Source organism: Haliotis asinina, chromosome 4 (genome assembly GCF_037392515.1).
Source record: "Haliotis asinina isolate JCU_RB_2024 chromosome 4, JCU_Hal_asi_v2, whole genome shotgun sequence".
NCBI classification, from domain to species: Eukaryota; Metazoa; Mollusca; class Gastropoda; order Lepetellida; family Haliotidae; genus Haliotis; species Haliotis asinina.
This window is the reverse complement of record NC_090283.1, coordinates 81,489,782-81,508,213: the sequence shown is the minus strand read 5'-3', so window position 1 is coordinate 81,508,213 and position 18,432 is coordinate 81,489,782. Positions and strand designations below refer to the sequence as shown.

Sequence of the window (18,432 nt, the reverse complement as noted above, 5' to 3'; positions counted from 1 at the left end):
TCTGGGAAACCTGTATGTTTTACAAGGCCCTTATTATTTTCCATGAAAATGGCTTCACACAATGTATCCATATGGAGTATCGAACCTTGATCGGGACGAAGAAATGCTGTAACCACTGAGCTAGCCTATCACCCTTGCTGCATGAGATGAAATATGAGACGAGTGCAGCAAATCCGTGCACATCTTAGTATTGTCTTTAGACCTTTATATTATACTATGGGCTATACTGGGAAGATTCATGCACTTGTAGCGTGTTCCAGAAATACAGTTTAAATATTGTTCACATCTAAATACCTAATCACATATGCCATAATCCTGTTACTACATTTTAGAATACCAAATTGATCGACACCGTCGAGAGAACGGTAGGTGGCCTACAATATGTCCTCGAGACAGATTTTATGTCTCTGTATGAGGCAAGATACAATGGTGACGAGGTTTCAGATGCCCTTCCTTTATTTAGCAACTTCTTCTATTTCCCAGCTGGCCTTTCATTGTCTTGTTTCCATCTTGACGTGTAAGCATCCTTAAAGTTTGTCATGTGTATAAAACCCGCTAAACGTCTCGTGTGAAGCCCTCACCAGGATGTTGATACCAAGCTGATTGGTTGATTTTATCACGAGCGCGCTGTACCTTAATTGTCTTCAGGCTGGTCGCCCAGGGTAGTGCTACGGTCAAAACTCCTAGCAGCACCTCCTGGTGATCAAGGGACACAACTTTGTAATGCGGCAGTTGAGGTTCCATCTGTAGTAACTTAGTATTTAATGAAAAAAAGAAATGAACAACTTCTTATCAAGAACAAACAAAAATGAAACAATATCTGTTTATTGGAATGTTTAAACTAGATTGTAAGCTATTTTGTTTGTACATCCAAAACATATTTTGGTAAACTATCAATGCCTGTATTGTGTTTCAGTTTAATATATAAATAGCAGACTATGCTAAGTAGACCCCCCCACAGGTATATCGACGCTGCCAGGTAGAAGGAGGCTATATAGCGGCCGGTGACGTCAAACAGGGCACCTGACAACAACAAACCATGATATCATACATGAATAGCAACACAAGGACATGTCTTTAATTGAACCCTACAGCATACACTATTAGTTACAACTTTTAGGCAACAATTTAATTATATACAACATAATTATATACGCCAACTCTAAATTTTCGAAGCCGTTGGGCAACCACATTCCACCTAAGGTCATTCGGACAACCCGTGTAGTGTGTCACGTGATAGATTTGACGGGTTGTACGGTTCATACACCATGACAAATCCGCCTATATCGTACTGTATGCTTTGGCAATTAACTAACCAGAATTCGACAAATTTATCTTGAGGGTAATAAACGCAGGTATACACAGACTCTCGCCATTCGCTTGCCTTATGTTGACAATAAGTAAGGATCATTATATGTTCAACCACAGTCTTTCCAATGCTTGCGTGTGTGGACACCTCCATTGGGAGCAGTAATGAAATGTGTTATCCAAATACATGAAGGTTCTTATCAATTAAACATCAGGTTGAGGTGTATGCCAATTAACTACTGAGCGATCAGATGTGAAAGTGTAACCTCACCCGTGGCAAATGACTTTGAATCATGTCACAGTAACACACAACATGTTCAAGGAATTCAAAATTATCATTACCAATGAACCTGTGTGGCAGGTTGCCGCATTCATTCACCAGGAAGAAACTAACCACAATTTCTTGCTCAGGGTATATGCAGATTATTCAGTTGTCAGATTACGAAAACAGATAGCCACAATTTTTTTGCATCTAAATTGCTAAAATGACATCACTCATTTGTTCTGATGACGTAATGATATCAATATATAACAATGAGTGACGTCATGCAGCATTGTGCACAAGGATGGCGTTGTGTCTCTCTGTAAGGCCAAGGAAACAGTGTGAACATCATTCTCTCTACTTAATAGTAAACTGGTGATGTCAGTCTCCTACCTGCTATTGGGGAGGCGACGGTGATAGATATCCCACTCAAGAAGATGGTTAGTCCCAGCGCGTTACCGGTATGCTGGACCCCGACGATGTCCGTCAAAACGATGGGGGTGAAGGCCGTCCACGTGCCTGGGGATACACGTGCATTCATAGAGTGAATTTGTGAATGGCTGAGTTAAATGTCGCGTCACCTGAAACAATGTTTCAGTTATATCAGGGCGTGTCAACATTTTTATGTAAACTGTGCTAACAGAGGCAACCAAAACGACAGGTTGTGCTTATTCTTTCGAAGACGTCACTGATTTTCAATGATTCAAGCATATACTTTTTCACCATTATTTGTTTTCTTATACCAAATTGAACCTGTTTGACTCTTTCAGCCAACCCGTGTCCTCTAAAAAGTCAGGATGAGACACTGCTTAGTAACCTTGGAAACAGGTGATGCAAAACATCACTTATGGCACTTATGTTTGTAAGTTAATATTTCTGATTTTCATCTTTGTTCTAAAATGTACATGGATCCAGACTAAACCACGTGACTCACCTATGAACGCTCCTTGAACAGCGGCATATACAGCAAACAACGCATACGTCTTTACCATCGTGCACAACAACGTCCCCACGCCGCATATCAACAACATAACGGCATAAAACAAGATTCTACTGACAAATCTGAAATCTGCGATGTAACCAAAGAGAAGTCTGCCCGCAATGCCAACAAAACCCATGATGGATACCAGGAATGACGCGTCGCCCTTAGCAACCCCTGTGAGACGAGCTAGATCGGGGAGGTGGACATAGGGCACCATGACGCCGAGATGTGTGGATGCTGTGGCTGTTAGGAAGATGAGGAAGGGACGGTGATTCAGCACAGTGAACAAACTGTGGAAAGACACGCAGCGTGGCGGACGGCGTCGTTCGTGTGTTCCTGCAAGCATGATCAGTTACGTCATAGTCTGTCGGTTTTGACTTTGAATTTTACGCTGCAGTACATTGTAAACGGTTCTCCAGTTTTGCTGATTATGTGGGAAGAAAACCAGCAATACGTCAACGATTTGGCGTTACCATGACAATGTAGAGGGGATGACAAGGGACGAAGGCCTAGTTCCATCCCATGTAGATACATTAACACGGGAATGAACTGAATATTGCAATCTAATAAGCTTGAGACGTTTTAGTCTAGATTCTTTAATTTGATTTGGTTCATTACATTTCATTTCGTTTGGTCTCGTTAAGAATCTACGAGGGGAAATCAAAATGTTTTGAGCCTCACCCCGAAAAAGCAAGATTTTGGAATTCATACTGCTTCATTTTTATCAACATAGTCCCCTTCCAACTTCACACACTTCTCCCATCTGGTTTGCCAATTGCTGATTCCTGATCTGAAGAACTCCACATCTTGGTCCCCTAAAAAACCCTCCACAGCAGCGATAAGCTCATCATCATCCTGAAGTTTCTGGCCGCGGATGTGTTTTTTTGTCAGTCGAGGAAAGAGGTGAAAGTCGCTAGGGGCTAGGTCTGGTGAATAGGGAGGGTGAGGTAACATTTCGTACCCGCACTCGCGCGCAGTTTCCATTGCAACTCGACTGGTGTGGACTGGCGCATTGTCCCGGTGAAGAAGAATCCCTCGCCGGATCTTTCCTCGCCGCTTCTCTTTAATGGACTGGCGTACCTGCTTCAGAAGGTTAGCATAGTACTCTCCATTCCTTGTCGTATCATGAGGCAAGTAGTCGATGTGGATAACACCTTCACTGTCCCAAAAAATAGTTACCATAACCTTCTTTGGGGACCTGGTCGATTTGAACTTCTATGTCCTTGGAGAGGTGACATGTTTCCATTCCATTGACTCCTGCTTGCTCTCGGGGTCATAATGATGAAGCCAGGTTTCATCACAGGTTACATTTCTAAAGTGAAAATCTTCTGGGTTGACATGGTAACGAGTCAGCATCGCGCCACTGATGTTGACCCGAGAAAGTTTCATGTCATCAGAAAGCATTCTTGGAACCCATCTTGCACACACCTTGGACAGACCCGTGAAGGTCTCGGGGTAGAATAGGCCTTCAGCAACCCATGCTTGCCATAAAAGGCGACTATGCTTGTCGTAAGAGGCGACTAACGGGATCGGGTGTCAGGCTCGCTGACTTGGTTGACACATGTCATCGGTTCCCAATTGCGCAGATCGATGCTCATGTTGTTGATCACTGGATTGTCTGGTCCAGACTCGATTATTTACAGACCGCCGCCATATACCTGTAATATTGCTGAGTGCGGCGTAAAACTAAACTCACTCACTCACTCACACCTTGGACATGTGGAGATTGTCATGGAGTATGCTGTGAATGGATCCTTATGAGAGCCCGGTTGCATCTTCTAACTCGTGCAGGGTGATACGACGATTTCCCACCACTAGTTGATACACAGTGTCAATGTTTGCTTGGGTAGTACTGACTGAGGGTCGTCCTGGACGGGGGTCATCATCTAAAAGCTCTCTTCCTCGCTGAAACTCTTCCACCCAACGTTTGATGGTTGCAACAGATGGGGAAGACTCCTTGTAAACAGCAGTTACTCTCTCTTCAACCTGCTTGGCCGTGTTGCCCTCCAGGACAAGAAACTTTATTACTTCTCTATATTCAACCTTGTCCATTTTTCACATTTACTAGGGGAGTATATCTCTTCTACAAGGCACTGCCACTGAAGAAATGTGATTCTACCGGGAATATGTAGCTATGACACTAATATACGTTAGGTGACCTGCCCATTAATATTTGTCAAGTATAAATAAGCAGGCTCAAAACTTTTTTATATCCCCTCGTATGTCAAGAATCACCTTTAGTCATCATCCTTTAGCAATTCCATTTCTGAGAACTACTGCATCTACATCAAAGAAATATTTACTTTGTCGCTGTTGTGCAATGACGTAGGCTGGCATTCTGAACAGTCCCCCACAGACGACGAGGTTGAGTGCCACCCCTGACAGAACCATCATCATCCCTTGCCAGCCGTACTGCGTGATCAATGCTCTGTACAGCATGGGCAGGCACATTGTCCCCACTCCAGCACCTATGGCGGATGTCGCGATGGCGAGACTAATCCTCTTCCGGAAGTAGACGGTTACAGCCACCAGACTAGGGACGATCGACAGACCCAGTCCCATCCCTGCAAAGCAAAACATAAATTACACTGGTTGGGGTTGGTACTTAGAACGTAATTGGACACTTTTGAAACCCTCATATGATTAGACGTGATTTGGCAATATTTGAAAAAAACGAATGTTCTGTTTTTATGAAACACATATAATGACAAAGAGCAACAATAATAATCAAAGTCGGGTGCAGTCCATAGGTATGCTACACATGGGATAATTGTTCTTTTTCCGTGTGTGTTTGAGGGGGAGGGGTTGCCTGGAACATAACATCGTGAGTTCGAATCCCGGTTGGTCACGATCATGTGCGGCAGTCCCTCTCTTTGGTGTGATGGTGTGATGGTGTCATGGTGTGTATCTCTGGATTTTCATTCTGCAATAAGAGGCCATGCTGGTAATCTGGTGAGACCTACCTCCCTTACCTATCGATAACACACTGATACACAATTCTCCACTTTCGAAACTCACCTTATGCATTTTTCATTGTTCACGTGTATGCTTCCATAAATCGAATTGGTTAGTTATAAAAATACATCCCATCTGAAATACACGTATCATTATACCGTTTAGATATCAGACAGTATTTTGTCCCAGGACAGTTTCCATACAGATGTTAGATATGTGGCAGAGTCAACTTTGTATGTAGCAACTGTTGTAAATATAATAAACATAGGAATCTTGTAAAAGTAGTCTGTCATAATGTTACATGAGATATACAATCTCATTAATTAGCCTAAATGTAACCATTTTATCAATTATTATATATTCAACATTTTATGTCCTAACCTTAGTTTTCTAAACATCAGCCCAGTCTTTGTGTAATCTATTTAATAAATACACATTTGCACTGCATGCCTTTCTCCTTTCAATCCCTTCACACCGAAACATAAATCTCATTTACCAATTCAGATAATGACCTACTTTTCAGTCGATCCGAATTTTCTCGTGTGAAAGTGAAAATAGACACCACGAACAACGCTGGTAAAACTGAATTTCAATTCCTTGTTTCATAAGAAATTAGTATCTACAAATGAAGTTTAATTTTAAACTTTAATAACACCGTCTTCCTATACTGTATGTCGAGTATGTCGAGGTTCAGGCAGCATAACTTAACTATTGAATCACGGACTGTCCCTATTTGATGAGGTCGTAAAATGATTCACAATGCATCTTGCTCACTGGTTGAACCTGTTATGTGTTTTTGCGCTTATCCAGGGTAGTTCTGTAATGTACAATGAGGTTGATGTAATATCAGTTCCGTACCAAACCGCCAAACGTTTCTAGCGGCAGAGACTCGCTTTGAGATTTCCCAAGTTTCCGTTTGTCAGAGCTCGTTGTATAACAGAGCTCGCTGTATAACAGAGCACGCTGCACGACGTGTTTGCTAGGAATAGAAGGAGCGTAGTGTTTCAATATATATGTCCTTAGACTTATCAAATAATACTGATTAATATTTATGCTTCCAGTTAAATGACGCGAGCTAAAAATTCTGGAGTGGTTATCGCACTAAGTTGAGCAAGAGGACAGAACCCAATAAACAGGAAACGAAACTGTTCTGTAATCAATGTTTTCACATGTTAAAGTATGTCCCTTGCTCAGGCTAGTGTGTAGATTCTATCGTCTGTGTTCATCCAAGCGTGCAAGGTATCAAGGAATTTAAAGGATAAACTGATCTAGTCCATAGTCAGTCTCTTATGTGGTCATCGTCGCACATTCATTAGGATCGAGATTATGGTGGTCTGGACTGTCTCTTATGTATAAAGGTTAGTAATCTCTAGGCTTGTGTATGTATTTCTGTGATTTGCTATTTGTATTTCACAGCTGATGGTTATACTGGCTATTGTTTGAAGTGTGTTTAATCACAGTATTCATTTTCCATAATGTGCAATTAGTTTATGTGATGTTAACTCACAGCGTAGCGAGTTATCTTATAGTATTTGTATAGATTGTAACTCCATTAGAGTGAGTTATTATACTGCTGAATTAGTTTGTGTATAGCTCACAGTATAGTGAGTTATGCAATTGCTATATCATGTCAATATCTACATCATAGTATTACTTATAGTTATCATTTTATACACCATCTAATTATAACATTTAGCAATAATCTGGAGCATTATTGCTATTAGTATTTTCACCATAAATGAATGAATGTTTGGATGAATGCGCTTATGTGTGGGTAGATGTGGTTGTTTGTAGTTTTTACCATATTTACTATTTTAATCGTTTGTTGTAAATTTCATTATCTGCATACGGTATTTATCCATTCCGCAGATAAATTGGACGTGACGTAGATGTGTCCCATGTGAATGCAGGAGCACAGGTGTTACCAATCGTGTATGTTGTCACTATTGTTTCAATTGTATTTTGTATATTATGAAAGATCTATGACATGTGTAATGTTTGTCCCACCAGTGCCATGTGATCAATTCATGCGTGTTACCATGGTACATTAGAGAAACTGTCATGGTAATGTATTTATAATTAGCACTGTATGTACATATGTGTGTTTAAATTGAGTGTCTGCATATTAAGTTAATATATAGTAATGAGATTTGTGCCAATACCTGACTCCAAAATTACATTGTTTCTTTTGACCATGCTTGATTCACCTCACACCCCACTGACTTGTGATTCTTGTAACACTCAGTGAATTACTACAGATGTCACTAAATGTTAGATAACAACATTCGTCACAGAGTATTATGTCCTTGGACAGTTTCCATACAGACGTTAGATAGCAAAATTCGTCACACAGTATTTTGTCCCTGTACAGTTTCCAGACAGACATTAGATAACAACGTTCGTCACACAGTGTTTTGTGATTGGACGGTCTCCATACAGACGTTAGATGTCATCAGCGCCTGGCGGAAAAGATGGAACAAGTGTCTTGACTCACAAGGGGACTATGTTGAAAAATAGATGTGGTTCAAACATTTTGTGTTTTTCTATGCAAGGCTCAAAACTTACTGACATCCCCTCGTACCACTTATCTTACGTCATACATAGATGTGGCTGTCTGATTGGTTGAGCGTCCTTCTATTACTGTCAGTGTATCCCGCTTACTAGCAAGGTACATTTCAATGTACCCGCTGCCAGTGGCAACTCATTTGATACTTTGTGGTAGTAATTCTCTATCTCGAACAACATTGACTTACCTAAGACGTACGGAAATTACCGATGTTTTGCGAATGCAAATCGAGGGAAGTTGGAACTCTAAATCTGTTTTTCTTGTGGGCAAAATCTAGCAATGGATACAGAAATATTTGTATCCGCGCTTCAGACAAATCAAAATTACCATTCCTTCAAATGTGTGTACATGTACATTGCATGAAATGTATAGATCATTTTCATTAATATTATCACTTTTTCTTATAAGGGTGAATTAAAAGGCTGTTTATTAACCTGTTCATATTAAAGTGCAATAGTAGTCCCTACGTACTGAATATTGTACATGACAGGAACTAAAGCACATGTTGCAATAATGGCTACGTACTGAATATTGTACATGACAGGAACTAAAGCACATGTTGCAGTAATGGCTACGTACTGAATATTGTACATGACAGGAACTAAAGCACATGTTGCAATAATGGCTACGTACTGAATATTGTACATGACAGGAACTAAAGCACATGTTGCAGTAATGGCTACGTACTGAATATTGTACATGACAGGAACTAAAGCACATGTTGCAGTAATGGCTACGTACTGAATATTGTACATCACAGGAACTGAAGCACATGTTGCAATAATGGCTACGATACGCAAGATATGTATCATATTACTATACCATATACATCGCAATAGATCACATCGCCAATAGCTCGGTGTTACACTTAACATTGCCTATCTGTGGTATGCTGTTTACGTTGTATTGCATACACAGTGCGCTGTCACAGTGTACATTTCAATATATTTACATTGTACTGTTGGCCTCCGGGCCATATATACCAATAAAATCTGTCTGTCTGTCTGTCTGTCTGTCTGTCTGTCTGTCTGTCTGTCTGTCTGTCTGTCTGTCTGTCTATATCATAATAGTGAAAGTGTGTTGGAAGGATGGGGCGACTGTGTTTACTCTTGTTCAATGGTGGCTTCGCTGACACGGGCACATAGAATTTTGCGAGGACTCTTCCCTTGATTCAGGGACCGTTTGTACATAAATATGCGTTGTAAGTAATCAGAGTGATGCTGAATATCTGCGTATTGTTATGTCTTTTTGTCGTTTTCATTGTAAATAAGAGAAGGAGGTAGAAATGCTGATAATTGCTGTTGTCGTTCAGCGTGATTTGGCGTCAGTCGTGACGTCACGTTGCACGGAAATGTCGAATCAGGGAGACTACATAGAGAGGGAAAAAAACTCCTGGAAAAGCCCCTTAACGTATGCCGCGGGTCGTTACATAAGCAGTGCAGCCAATATGGCGGCAACTTAGTATTTAAGATTGAGCACGGTTTATTTTCAGCTGCTGATTAAATTCACTGAGTGTTGTGACAACTTAAATCCTACATGTAGAAGATAATTTAACTATTTTTGTCACTTCAGTTTAAGTCAAATAATTGGTATTAGTGTCAACAATGAGACAGTAGATTTGTAGTAAAGTTTCAAGTCGGTATGTTATAGCTCACTGGCTTCCATTTTCGATTCTCCGCGAAGAAAGACTAAATTGTGCCGGAAAAAAACTTCTTTCGCACATTCGTTTAATTTTTAGAATGGAAACATGTCTTTAGTTGAAAGGTATTTTCAAATAATAATGATAATTTTATGACTTTAAAAAATTGTTAGGGTGTGTTTGAGGTGTGTGAAAAATATGACATATCTGTTCTGATCCGCTATTGAAATGCTACACGCCGCTATTTGAGCGAGTGACCTATCCCTGTTGTAGATTATCCCTGCTCTAACGAATTACCAAAACATTGCATGGCATTTCTTTTTAAATTTGCTATTTATGGCTACGATACTCTTCACCTGCATATTCTAAACGTATTGAGCCATAGTAAGCAATGTATAGACGGGTGGATATCGGAAAATTTCCGAAAATACCACTTAGTGTAAACTGGATCGGATTTTTTCTTTGCTTTCATTTCAAAGCGAGGACAGCGTTTGTTTTCACACCCAATATCTTTCGGGTTTTTGGGGGGTTATTTTACAGCACATAAGGCTGTGAATATATATTTAGAACTGTATTGGAAGTAAGGGTTCAAGAGGAAGGGCATACATGTCCCTATGGCACCCAGGGGGTTAAGGTGTTCGGCAAGACAAATACTCTGGTCCCTCGGGGCCCGTGGGTTGATGCACCTTCAATGTGTGTTTATGGTCCCCCAGCCTTTCGGGCTCACGGAACATGAACAAACATCGAGGGTACATCAATTCGTGAGCAGTGAACAACCTTTTTGTCACACGGTATATTGTCCCTGGATGGTTTCCATAAACACGTCAGATAACAACATTCGTCGCACAGTGTTTTGGTGAGTGTATAATAGAAAGTGGCGACAACGCATTTAAACAGTTCGTGTTTTCCAAGCAGGATAATATCTGCTTTCAGTCCATAAAGTAAATGATTTACATGATTCTCACTTTTAGGAGTGGAATCTAAGCCGCCTGACCTCAATATTCACACAAAGGTCACCTGCAAATTCATAAAAATGCATGTACTCAGACAATCATCTTGAGTTAACAAACTCTCCATACTTAAGAATTCTCGATTCTGATTGGTTCAAACAATATTCAAATAATAAACCAGACATCGTTATGAAAGTAGTGTCACTGTGACCTCCCACTCACCTGACACCGTGATACAGGTGTGTCACTGTGACCTCCCACTCACCTGACACCGTGATACAGGTGTGTCACTGTGACCTCCCACTCACCTGACACCGTGATACAGGTGTGTCACTGTGACCTCCCACTCACCTGACACCGTGATACAGGTGTGTCACTGTGACCTCCCACTCACCTGACACCGTGATACAGGTGTGTCACTGTGACCTCCCACTCACCTGACACCGTGATACAGGTGTGTCACTGTGACCTCCCACTCACCTGACACCGTGATACAGGTGTGTCACTGTGACTTCCACTCACCTGACACCGTGATACAGGTGTGTCACTGTGACCTCCCACTCACCTGACACCGTGATACAGGTGTGCCACTGTCACTTCCACTCACCTGACACCGTGATACAGGTGTGTCACTGTGACCTCCCACTCACCTGACACCGTGATACAGGTGTGTCACTGTGACTTCCACTCACCTGACACCGTGATACAGGTGTGTCACTGTGACCTCCCACTCACCTGACACCGTGATACAGGTGTGTCACTGTGACCTCCCACTCACCTGACACCGTGATACAGGTGTGCCACTGTGACTTCCACTCACCTGACAACGTGATACATGTGTGTCACTGTGACCTCCCACTCACCTCCTACCACACCGAAGCTGAAGTACAGAAAGAACAGACTGGGAGCGAAGGCACTGACCAGGAATCCGACAGCGGCCACCCCTCCTGCGATGATGGTTGTGACCCTGCACCCATACTGTTCATTAAGCAGACTTGACAGAGGACCTGCAAGTAAGAGACACTAAGTCACATCTCCGAGCAACATATATTTTACATTGACGATTACACATTCACGGTAAAGTACAAATTCTAGACACTTTGTGTCACTCGGATGTAATACACGTGTTATAAAAGTGTCATCGAAATATAATACATTCGACAATTCTCAGAGGAGGTTGTGTATGTGTGTAACATCGCGGTGATTTCAGGTCTGGTGAAGACGATGTACAACAGATGACAACCCCGGATCAGTGTTTCAGCAATGTTATACCAATATATCACTCCGGGGACACATTTCACAGGCAGCTGTTATCACCGAACAGCGAATTGACAAGGTCATGTCTGCCAGGAAATGTTAAATATTTAGTAGTCTTTAATATCATTTAAGATGTTTTCAATATCTGACCAGAAAACCGGGTTATAACACGTGGGTATCGTTGTACAAAGTAATCTGAGCGCTAGTGCGATCGTAACTACAGTACCATAATCAGCCTTGCGTAGCGCTTATGTTGTTTTGAACAATAGCTACAACGGTTTGCGACTGTTGTCTACCAGAGTGACTGGAACCTGGTGCCAGTGCTCTGCTTCCTCTTGCTGAGGGACACCACGGTGTAAACAACTTGTGACTAGTCTTGGAATATTCAGTTCTCACATCATCCAACCATTTGCGCACTTTTCATTTTTCGTGGATACACAAGGGCTCTTGGAGTAAGAAAAACAAGGGGGTTGGGAGAGGGGGTTGGGTGTGAGCGCGATTCAGAAAGGGAAGAGTGCACACATGTACACTGAGAGACACACCTCCACCACCACCACCACCACCACTGTGATATGTTCAGTACACAGATGCTGTAAGCCATCCACTGTGTGACAGCCATGGTGCTCATTATCATGTGTGATAGTGGGTGATCTGATTGTTCATTCTCAAGTTACCCATACATATCTCGTGAATTATTATGTACAGCGTGCAACAGGTTGGTGTTCGACAATCTCGTGTCTCTTTGTCCCTTTGTTCATAGTTTCAGAAAATTATATTTATTTTAACACTGGCGACAAATAAACTGACGAAGTGGAGAGTTCCATCTGTCGATATCTCCATGAACATATCATATCTATTCACACTATCCCGGAATACATTCTTAATGAAATATGTTATGCTGTGTCCAAATCACATATGTACATATATTCAAATATGCACAATGACCGCTGGTACGTATTGGCTAACGTCCTTCAGTGTAGCATAGACAATGGTCAAGGTGTGTGCTTCACGAATTGCTATTGCCTGTCGTTCAATCATTGATCGATTAATGTTCTCTGGTAGTTAAAAGTGATGGTGATGGTAAGGTATAACTGAATACATGCACGATAAACCAGCCCAGCTTCTGAAAGCTCCTAACCTGTACACACCTACCCATTCCCCTTCCCGTCCCCATTAGTCCTACCTGCCATGTGCATAGCTCCACTTGCCACGGACCCCACCCAGGCCACCTCTGCTCTCGTAGCTCTGAATACATCCACAAGTTCCACATAGATAACTCCGAAACTGTACACCACGCCAAAACATACAAACACAGCCACAAACCTTGCCCCAACACAAACCCACCCCCAACCCCCATCCGGAGGTGAAGGGTTGTCTACAACATGTGCTTTTCCAGCTTCCTCTGCGTTTGGAATCGTCGTAATTTCATCAGTTGGGTAATCCAATGGTGTCAGTTCCTCCGCGTCCACGCTAATGGTCAGTTCACTGTTGGTCTTCTTCATTATCCCGACCAGCTGACCTCAGCTGTGATCGCACCCCCAGGATGCACGGACCGACTGTAAGAAACAAACGCTGTCTGCCAGCATGACACGACCTGAAAGGGTCTAACAAGTACAGGTGACGCCTGATGTAGAATGTTAATGATCACATCCATGACGGCGCATATCAGCCAGTCCGTAGTAGTATTAATATCAAGGACATCATACCGGCGTGACATTCAACAAGTGATGGTTACAATGAAACCAACATGTCAGATAATGGCCTGTGGTTATTCAACGCCATTTGGTGTTCAAAAGTACTATCATACTGATAAGTACATGGTAATGTGTGGGAGCGCTGCAATGTGTTGTACAGGGTAGCGTCCCCTGACACTGGGTTCGACACGTCTTTTGACATGTCCTCTTCCACATCCTCCGTCACGCCACCTGACACACGGTGATATTACTGATATGATATTAATATATGTATTTAAATGGCGCTAGATTCATGCAAAATTATATCTTCAACACGGTACATAAAAGGGTGATGGGACTGCCACAACACACAAAACATTTAAACCTAAAATGGTTTAAACCTCGGAAAATATGTTTGTTAATCACTGTAGTAAAGAAAGGCAACTCTGATATTTGGAAGTTTTCTTATAGAACAAATAAACATGAATGCTTACTTTATGTGATTTCAATGTTTCGAACATTGCGTTTGTTCTGTTGTTCAGTATATACATGTACTTCGTTCAGTCGTCTAAAGTAAATGTAAACAGCCAGCCACACTTCCTCATCTGTGTGCAAATATATTCAGAGTCACAGCATGTTTAATAATTCAAGCAGAGGAAAGTTTCAGTTCTATGTCATGCAGCACTGGATGACAACATTCCACAAAGTTTCAGTGTACGTTAGAAAACGTACAGCTTCACGCTTGTACAGGATTTAGTTACTGTACGTTGGTCAGTCACAGCTATTAACCACCGGTCAGTTCAAGTAGATTGTATTGTTTATCAGCTAGTGTTTATTGGTGAGCGAGTGTGCATCATTTGGTTGTATATCGGTTAGTTATTGTATTTGGGTGAGCTTTTGTATATCGGTTGGTTTTTTATGTAGGTGATTTAGTGTAAATCTTCCAGTTGTATATGAGTCAGTTATTGTGTACCAGTCAGTTTATTGTGTACCAGTCAGTTATGGTATGCCACGTTGTTATTTTATATCGGTCAGTTATTCTATATATCAGTCCGTTATTGTCTATGAGCCACTTATGGCATGTCAGTCTGTTATTGTATATCAGCCACTATCTGTATATAGGCTAGTTAATGTACATCAGTCTGTTATGCAACATCAGTAAGGTGTGGCATGTCAATCAGTTATTGTATATAGGCTAGTTATTGTACATCAGTCTGTTATGCTACATCAGTAAGGTGTGGCTTGTCAATCAGTTATTGTATGTAGGCTAGTTATTGTACATCAGTCTGTTATGCTACATCAGTAAGGTGTGGCATGTCAATCAGTTATTGTATATAGGCTAGTTAATGTACATCAGTCTGTTATGCTACATCAGTAAGGTGTGGCATGTCAATCAGATATTGTATATAGGCTAGTTATTGTACATCAGTCTGTTATGCTACATCAGTAAGGTGTGGCATGTCAATCAGTTATTGTATATAGGCTAGTTATTGTACATCCGTCTGTTATGCTACATCAGTAAGGTGTGGCATGTCAATCAGTTATTGTATATAGGCTAGTTATTGTACATCAGTCTGTTATGCTACATCAGTAAGGTGTGGCATGTCAATCAGATATTGTATATAGGCTAGTTATTGTACATCAGTCTGTTATGCTACATCAGTAAGGTGTGGCATGTCAATCAGTTATTGTATATAGGCTAGTTATTGTACATCCGTCTGTTATGCTACATCAGTAAGGTGTGGTATGTCAATCAGTTATTGTATATAGGCTAGTTATTGTACATCAGTCTGTTATGCAACATCAGTAAGGTGTGGTATGTCAATCAGTTATTGTATATAGGCTAGTTATTGTACATCAGTCTGTTATGCAACATCAGTAAGGTGTGGCATGTCAATCAGTTATTGTATATAGGCTAGTTATTGTACATCAGTCTGTTATGCAACATCAGTAAGGTGTGGTATGTCAATCAGTTATTGTATATAGGCTAGTTATTGTACATCAGTCTGTTATGCTACATCAGTAAGGTGTGGCATGTCAATCAGTTATTGTATATAGGCTAGTTATTGTACATCAGTCTGTTATGCAACATCAGTAAGGTGTGGCATGTCAATCAGTTATTGTATGTAGGCTAGTTATTGTACATTAGTCTGTTATGCTACATCAGTAAGGTGTGGCATGTCAATCAGATATTGTATATAGGCTAGTTATTGTACATCAGTCTGTTATGCTACATCAGTAAGGTGTGGTATGTCAATCAGTTATTGTATATAGGCTACTTAATGTACATCAGTCTGTTATGCTACATCAGTAAGGTGTAGCATGTCAATCAGTTATTGTATATAGGCTAGTTATTGTACATCAGTCTGTTATGCTACATCAGTAAGGTGTGGCATGTCAATCAGTTATTGTATATAGGCTAGTTAATGTACATCAGTCTGTTATGCTACATCAGTAAGATGTGGCATGTCAATCAGTTATTGTATGTAGGCTAGTTATTGTACATCCGTCTGTTATGCTACATCAGTAAGGTGTGGCATGTCAATCAGTTATTGTATATAGGCTAGTTATTGTACATCAGTCTGTTATGCTACATCAGTAAGGTGTGGCATGTCAATCAGTTATTGTATATAGGCTAGTTATTGTACATCAGTCTGTTATGCTACATCAGTAAGGTGTGGCTTGTCAATCAGTTATTGTATATAGGCTAGTTAATGTACATCAGTCTGTTATGCTACATCAGTAAGATGTGGCATGTCAATCAGATATTGTATATAGGCTAGTTATTGTACATTAGTCTGTTATGCTACATCAGTAAGGTGTGGCATGTCAATCAGTTATTGTATATAGCTTAGGTATTGCATATCTGTCACAACGCAGGATTAGAACATCTGAAGCTGCAACTGAATGTGAACATCTGTTTGTTAGAACGTGGGACAAGCACACCTTTAGCTACAACTGAACATGGACATCTGTTTGTTAGAACGTGGGACAAGCACACCTTTAGCTACAACTGAACATGGACATATGTTTGTTAGAACGTGGGACAAGCACACCTTTAGCTACAACTGAACATGGACATCTGTTTGTTAGAACGTGGGACAAGCACACCTTTAGCTACAACTGAACATGGACATATGTTTGTTAGAACGTGGGACAAGCACACCTTTAGCTACAACTGAACATGGACATCTGTTTGTTAGAACGTGGGACAAGCACACCTTTAGCTACAACTGAATATGGACATCTGTTTGTTAGAACGTGGGACAAGCACACCTTTAGCTACAACTGAACATGGACATCTGTTTGATGGAACGTGGGACAAGCACACGTTTAGTTACAACTGAATATGGACATCTGTCGGTCGGCACATATCAAGAAGCAATCGGGTAATGGTGTTGAGAGGAATATACATTTACTTACCTGCTCGTTTTATACTGAGGCAATCCCAGCACTGATTCCCTGCTCTTCTATAAAGCTGTACCACAATCTCAGATAATAATAAGAACTTTGTAATAGCAGGCAGTTGTCGGATGTGAAATACAAAAAACACATAATCCGCTAAAGCCAATGTTGATAAGCATACTGAGCACACGAAGATGATGAAGACGACAGAAGGTACAAGGCAGATAACAGAATACAAAGTCCCATCGACAAATATCATGTGAGTGACAGACCTGTATATATTCATAATGAAACTAAAACCAACCAAGTGTGCAAGACAGGTCAGACCAAACGCTAAACATCTGACAGTCGAACGTTATGCTTAATGTTCAGTGGATTTGTAGGATACAGTAGTTTGTAGAGCGTAAAGAAAGTGATTGTACACAATGACTGTCTTCTCAACATCAAGACAGAAGACGTCCGTCTCCACTCAACATCGTACTCTGTTACAGTAACATGCTGATAACAACTAGCACATTTTTTCATGAAATGAGTACTACGCTGTTTCAAGCACGTCAACCAACAATTCAGGCATATCACGTTGCCAATGAAATCTTGGAATATTGATGGTTTTTCAGTGGATAAACTGATTAATCAGGTGCTTGACACAGATAGATTAGAAGTAGCTGTGAATGTGCAAGAGAACGTGCTTCACCGTATTTTGAACAGAGGTATCTCCCTTGGCGGAGAGTTATCTCACTTGTCCCTGGATCCACTTCAGGGCCTCGCCTTCTCCAATAACCCGCGTTATCTAATCTTTAACATATAATGCCAACCAGTCAAACGAGCACATAAGAAAGACACTAACATGGATAAGATGGGAAAAGAATCTACCACCGCTAGTTTTCATGGGCATGAAAACGATCACGTCCTTTCCATAAACAACGATTTCTTTTGCCTCCATGCTTCTTGAAAGTTGAATTTCCAATAAACTGGATCATAATCAGAACGACTAGCCACCATGTGGACATCGTGAAGTCAACCTTGGTTGGCGACTCGTTTACAGATTGGTCCCCCAGACAGAGTAGCGTAGAAAATTAGATTGAAGTATCACAAGGACTGAGGGAATGGTGTATGTGTCAATAAAAGGTGATGGACATGTGGGACGTGAAGTAGGTTACAACCTTTGTATGACGGCACACTATCCCCAATAGAAATAGATGTATGAAGCTAAGAAGAAGAAGAAGAAGACGAAGACGAAGAAGGCTAAAATATTGTAGTCAAGTGTCTAGCGATAAAACTGTCATCGTTTGATACATCAAACGATAATCGCCTTAAGACAGCCATAATGTGAAAGGTAAGGCTAGCCGAGGACCCTGTAGACAGACTTGGTTACTGATGTATCGCTATTATATCCTGATGGCTACAATCGTTCAGACTGCTGTTAGCGGATGTA

General features: G+C 41.1%; 1 protein-coding gene across 3 annotated transcripts; it reads right to left on the bottom strand.

Moving 5' to 3' along the window:
- Nucleotides 1-809: 809 nt before the first annotated feature.
- LOC137282768 (monocarboxylate transporter 13-like) lies at nt 810-17,223 on the bottom strand. 3 transcript variants are annotated; one of them, XR_010956843.1, is made up of 7 exons: nt 17,016-17,208; nt 13,103-13,475; nt 11,526-11,669; nt 4,856-5,116; nt 2,505-2,888; nt 1,964-2,151; nt 810-1,023 (listed from the first exon to the last, which is right to left on the bottom strand). XR_010956843.1 is itself a non-coding variant. In XM_067814556.1 (7 exons), the coding sequence occupies exons 2-7, from the start codon at nt 13,419-13,421 to the stop codon at nt 854-856; spliced, it is 1,404 nt and encodes a 467-aa protein (XP_067670657.1). In that variant the 5' UTR covers nt 13,422-13,475; nt 17,016-17,223; the 3' UTR covers nt 810-853. The 3 variants fall into 3 exon arrangements, 2 of the variants coding, with proteins under 2 accessions (XP_067670657.1, XP_067670658.1); XM_067814556.1 differs by having other exon boundaries at nt 1,964-2,089; nt 17,016-17,223; XM_067814557.1 differs by lacking the exon at nt 17,016-17,208 and having other exon boundaries at nt 1,964-2,089; nt 13,103-13,623.
- Nucleotides 17,224-18,432: the final 1,209 nt, after the last annotated feature.